The following is a 4467-nucleotide window of genomic DNA, read 5'->3' as shown; positions in this document are numbered from 1 at the left end:
GCTGCAATTTGCATATATTCTCTGTACATTTTTACCAATATATATTTCACTGCTGTTTTAGGAGTGTAGAGATAAAAAGTAACAGAACAGAAAACAGTTTCTTTTAAGGATACTTAACTAAAGGTAAGTGCACTTACATTCTTTTGGATAAAGTTATATATTGCAGATATATTCTGTATTTATGTATGTTTAGATTATTCTGAGTATGTCTGAAAGAGCAAGAAACTGAGAAAAAAATATACAGAAAGAAACACAGGGTTAATCCATCCTGACAGATCAAATTTATACATTTTGTGTCAAAATCTTTATTCAAAACCATGTAAGGTAAATGTATAGTTTTTTCAAATTTACTTAGACTCATCAGATCTAGGTACTTATCTCTGCATATAAAATATAAAAAAAAACAAGAACCAGTTTGACTTTCAATGAAGATGTTAATGTGTTTGATTTCTGTTGGAAATACGAGACTCTAGATACGAGACGAGACTCTAGATACAGCAAAATAAAACAAATAAAAATGTTTAGTAATATTATTTGTCAAAACCAGAAAATGTACAATTACTAATACTCACTTGTAGGGTACTATAGTGGAATCGCACCGCTAACATATTTTTCATGTAGCAACAAGTAACATGATTTATACCAGCCAATCACATAAATCATCACCAAGTCTTTGAAATAAATATATATTGTAACGATCCTGGCTTGGACTTGTAGAGTACCAAACTGTGTGTGAGCCAGTAGGGCAGTCTAAAGGATGGGGGTGGACGGGTCGGTTGGGGGACCCTGTGCACGTGTGTGTGTGTGGGGTTAATTGTTGCGTTGGGGTTAAGGAGGGATATTGTTATATTGTTGGGTGTTTTATGTTTTGTGGCCCCAGGGATGGTAGAGCTGGGGAGCGGTGATTGGGAGGTGGGCGTCATGTCAGGGGCATATATCAGTGCTTGATGACGAGCCGCAAGTTTTGTTGCAGCGGGAGTAACAAAGTAAAGAGCTGAGTGTTTTTGCTGGAAAGACGATTTGGGAGGGAAAGTCGATATACCTCTCAATTCCACTGAATAAACACCAGTTTTGTTTTGGAAGCTTCTGTTCTACTGTGTGTCATTCCAGTAATCACCCTGAAACCCGGGGGTCATTACAATATTATTATACCCACTACAGTAAGGAACAGTAGGAGAATAAAGCAAATGAGCATAATAAACTAGTCTCTTATGGAATTAAGTTAATTTGTTTATAAATTAACAAATAAATACTTTAAAATAATGGTCACAAGTGTATAACAATTTGAGGCTGAATATAGCCAGACCATGTAATGACATCACTCATATGCATAAGCCCTAACTATAAACCTAGCTCTAAGCTTAAATTGCAATCAACCTTGGAAGTGTAATCTCCATTATAAAAGCACTAGCAAAACAATGAATATCCATGATGAGAGACTGTTATTTTTCTCTTAAGGTGCACCATGGCTGAAGCAATAAAGAATGTGAAAGTTCTTCAAACCATCAAGGAGTCCTTGGATAAGAATAAGATCTCTGAAATAAAAGCCACTCTGGAGGATTTACTCAGCAGCAGTATTAACATCGCAGTGGCTGGAGAGAGGGGGGTGGAGAAGATGGCCTTCATCAATGCTGTCAGAGGTCTTGGAGATGATGAGGAAGGGGCAGCCCATCCTGGTGGACCAGATGCCACTAAGGACCCTGTAGTCTACCCTCACCCCCAACAATCAGAGGTGCGAATCTGGGACCTGCCTCCACCACAGGGAGATGATTTCAACCCCGAAGAGTACCTGGAGAGATTGAGGGTGCATCGCTACAGCGCCTTCATTGTCACGGCAGCTCAGAGCTTCCAGCCCAGCTGTGCTTCCCTCTGGAAAGAGATGCACAGAACCGGCAAGGCGCTTTATTTCATCCTGCTCACGACCGCGAAGGATTCTTGCCAATCCCTGCAGGAGAAAAAGAGCAGCAACGTGGAGAGCTTGAAGAAGGGGGGAGTGGAAGCTCCTGCGGTTTTCCTGGTCTCAGGCTCAGCCCTGGAGCAGCTGGAGTTCATGGACCTGCTGGAGGTGATGGAGAAGGAAATCCCAGAGATCTGGATGGATGCCCTGGTCATCTCCCTCCCCGCCTTCTCTGTGCCGATGCTCCGTAAGAAGAGAGCAGCCTTCAAAGCTGTAGTCTGGACTGCAGCGTCACTTTCCGGAGGGGTCTCGGCCATCCCCATCCCAATGGTGTCATCCATGGTGGACAAAAACATGTTGGTCAAGATCCTCACCAAGGCCCGCGACTGCTTCGGCCTGGATGACAGGTCCCTGGAGAGGCTGGGAAAGCGGGTTGGCCGGCCTGTGAAGGAGCTCAAGGCAGTGTGGACCTCGGAGCTGTCAGCAGAGGTCAGCAAGGACGTGGTCAAGAAGAAGCTTTCTGCCGCCGAGAAGGAAAAGGCCACAGCCACCAAGCTTCTGCAAGCCACTTTGAAAGGGTCTGCGAAATCCGCCACCAAGTCTTTTACCACAATGTACTTAATGTTGACAACTTCACTGGATGAGCTTGAGGAAGATGCAGTCAAAATGCTGCAAGAAGCTTTTGGAGAGAAAGACTAGGATCCCTGCTTTAACTGTAGAATGTTGTAAGAGGAGTTTGATTGCAGATTTGCATAATCTTATTGTATTGTCTTGAAATATACCTTCAGGAAGAAAATAATCTACAAAATATTTTATTTGTAGAGGAATATTCTGTTTTAAAAGATTACATATGTACCCTGCATAGACTGAAAGTAAAATGTTAAACTAAAAACAAATATCTGCATCCATAATTTACACAGTTTACAGTTTTAAAAAGCAACTGCTCAGTAGCTTGGGAGACAAAATGGCAATTACTGGAGTATAAAAAACACTCTGTTTACTACAAAGCATATCACTGAATGTATAGACATGATTATATTCATAATTTTATTTATTATCTGAAATTAAGTAAACAATAACTTCTGTATAACATTTTTTCCCAATGCCTTTCAACATGGAACTTATTACTGCTGAGTCCAGTACATTAAACAATATAATATATATATATATATATATATATATATATATATATATATATATATATATATATATATATATATATAATTATAATAGTATTCTTATTTGTAATATTAAACAAAAAAAAAAAAAACATTTTATGTGTTGGTAAGGACTGAACAAGTCGAAAAGGATGTGAAACTGAATGGAAAGGCCATAACGGTACTATTCTCAGAAACTGCTTTAGAAATTCAGAAAAACTATAAAATGGGAAGTAATGATAAATCTATGGTACAAATTTAAGTGAGATGAAGGACATTTTACATTTGTTGTGAAAGGATAGATTGACTAAAAGACATCTAGGTCTGTTGCACCTGTGTGAACTCAACACCTATAACTGAGACTGAACTGTGAAAACACAGAAAGCGATCACATCTTGGAGGAATACATGCAGTGAGAAGTGTAATGGAAATTCCATCTGTATTATCTATTAGGCCATCTAAACACCATACCGCTATCAATTTTAGTTATATATTTTGTCCTTACTATGTGAAAATGGTGAGCTGCACAGGTTAAATATTTTGGGTGTGCTATGGTTTACCCCCCATCCCTTGTCCTTGACTGTTGTTACCCCTAAGCTCAGTCTTCTTTGTATCACTTTTATGGTGAAATTACCACTCCATAGAACAGGGGTACTCAATTAGAAACCTAAAAGGTCCACTCACCAAATTTTCCTTGTGTCCAGGGTCCAGGGTCAATGCAACACATTAGAGCATAATTTTCAAATTCAAGCAATTTATCAGCTGCATTTTAATAATGTGCGCTTCTGACCTGTTTGTATTTTTATTCAGATGAGGGTTATTTCATTTTTTTCAAATCTAAAAAACAACATCTAATTAATATAACATCTTGGGCGTTGTATATGTAAATGTGTAACGAATTCCTGGAAATGTTACAACTATTTTGCAGGCCGCCTCCTTTAATAAAACATTCTGCACCGAGTATACAAACGTGTGTTGCTGCGCCTTTGTAACATGATTTAATAATAATAAATAAGTATGTCCTATTAATATGATATTTGTAACAGTTGGTGCTAAAAGGATTAAAAAAAGAGCGATATTCTAAAATTGGTCATCAATGCTGCTTAAGGAAACAAATGTTTTTATTAATAAAATAGATTACAAGCCAAAAATAAATACAATAAAATACCATAGTCAAAACACTGTTTTGAGAGTTTCTGGTTTTGATTGGCAAACTGAGTGAAGATTGATTAGCTACTGTAAATATACAATTAAATTAATAAAAAAAGGCAACAGATATGGAAAGACAGGGCTAATTGCATTTAATCATACATGAATATTGATATTGCTGTATAGGCCTACCACAATCATAATTTTTAAGCAGTGTTACTTTTAATAAGTGAATTCTGCTGTTATTGTTGCAAGTTTCTTGAA

General features: G+C 37.9%; 1 protein-coding gene across 1 annotated transcript; it reads left to right on the top strand.

The window, feature by feature from the left end:
- Nucleotides 1–1462: 1462 nt before the first annotated feature.
- LOC136764124 (interferon-inducible GTPase 5-like) lies at nucleotides 1463–3009 on the top strand. Its single transcript, XM_066717946.1, has one exon. It carries the CDS (start codon nucleotides 1466–1468, stop codon nucleotides 2594–2596), a length of 1131 nt encoding a protein of 376 aa, XP_066574043.1. The 5' UTR covers nucleotides 1463–1465; the 3' UTR covers nucleotides 2597–3009.
- The last annotated feature ends 1458 nt before the right edge of the window (nucleotides 3010–4467 follow it).

The sequence above is a fragment of the Amia ocellicauda genome, chromosome 12 (assembly GCF_036373705.1).
Source record: "Amia ocellicauda isolate fAmiCal2 chromosome 12, fAmiCal2.hap1, whole genome shotgun sequence".
NCBI lineage: Eukaryota > Metazoa > Chordata > Actinopteri > Amiiformes > Amiidae > Amia > Amia ocellicauda.
The sequence above is the reverse complement of the archived record's forward strand: the minus strand, read 5'-3'. Positions and strand labels throughout refer to the sequence as shown.

Excerpts from the sequence above, each read along its gene's own strand:
- LOC136764124 (XM_066717946.1), top strand. The coding sequence starts at position 1,466 with ATGGCTGAAGCAATAAAGAATGTGAAAGTTCTTCAAACCATCAAGGAG.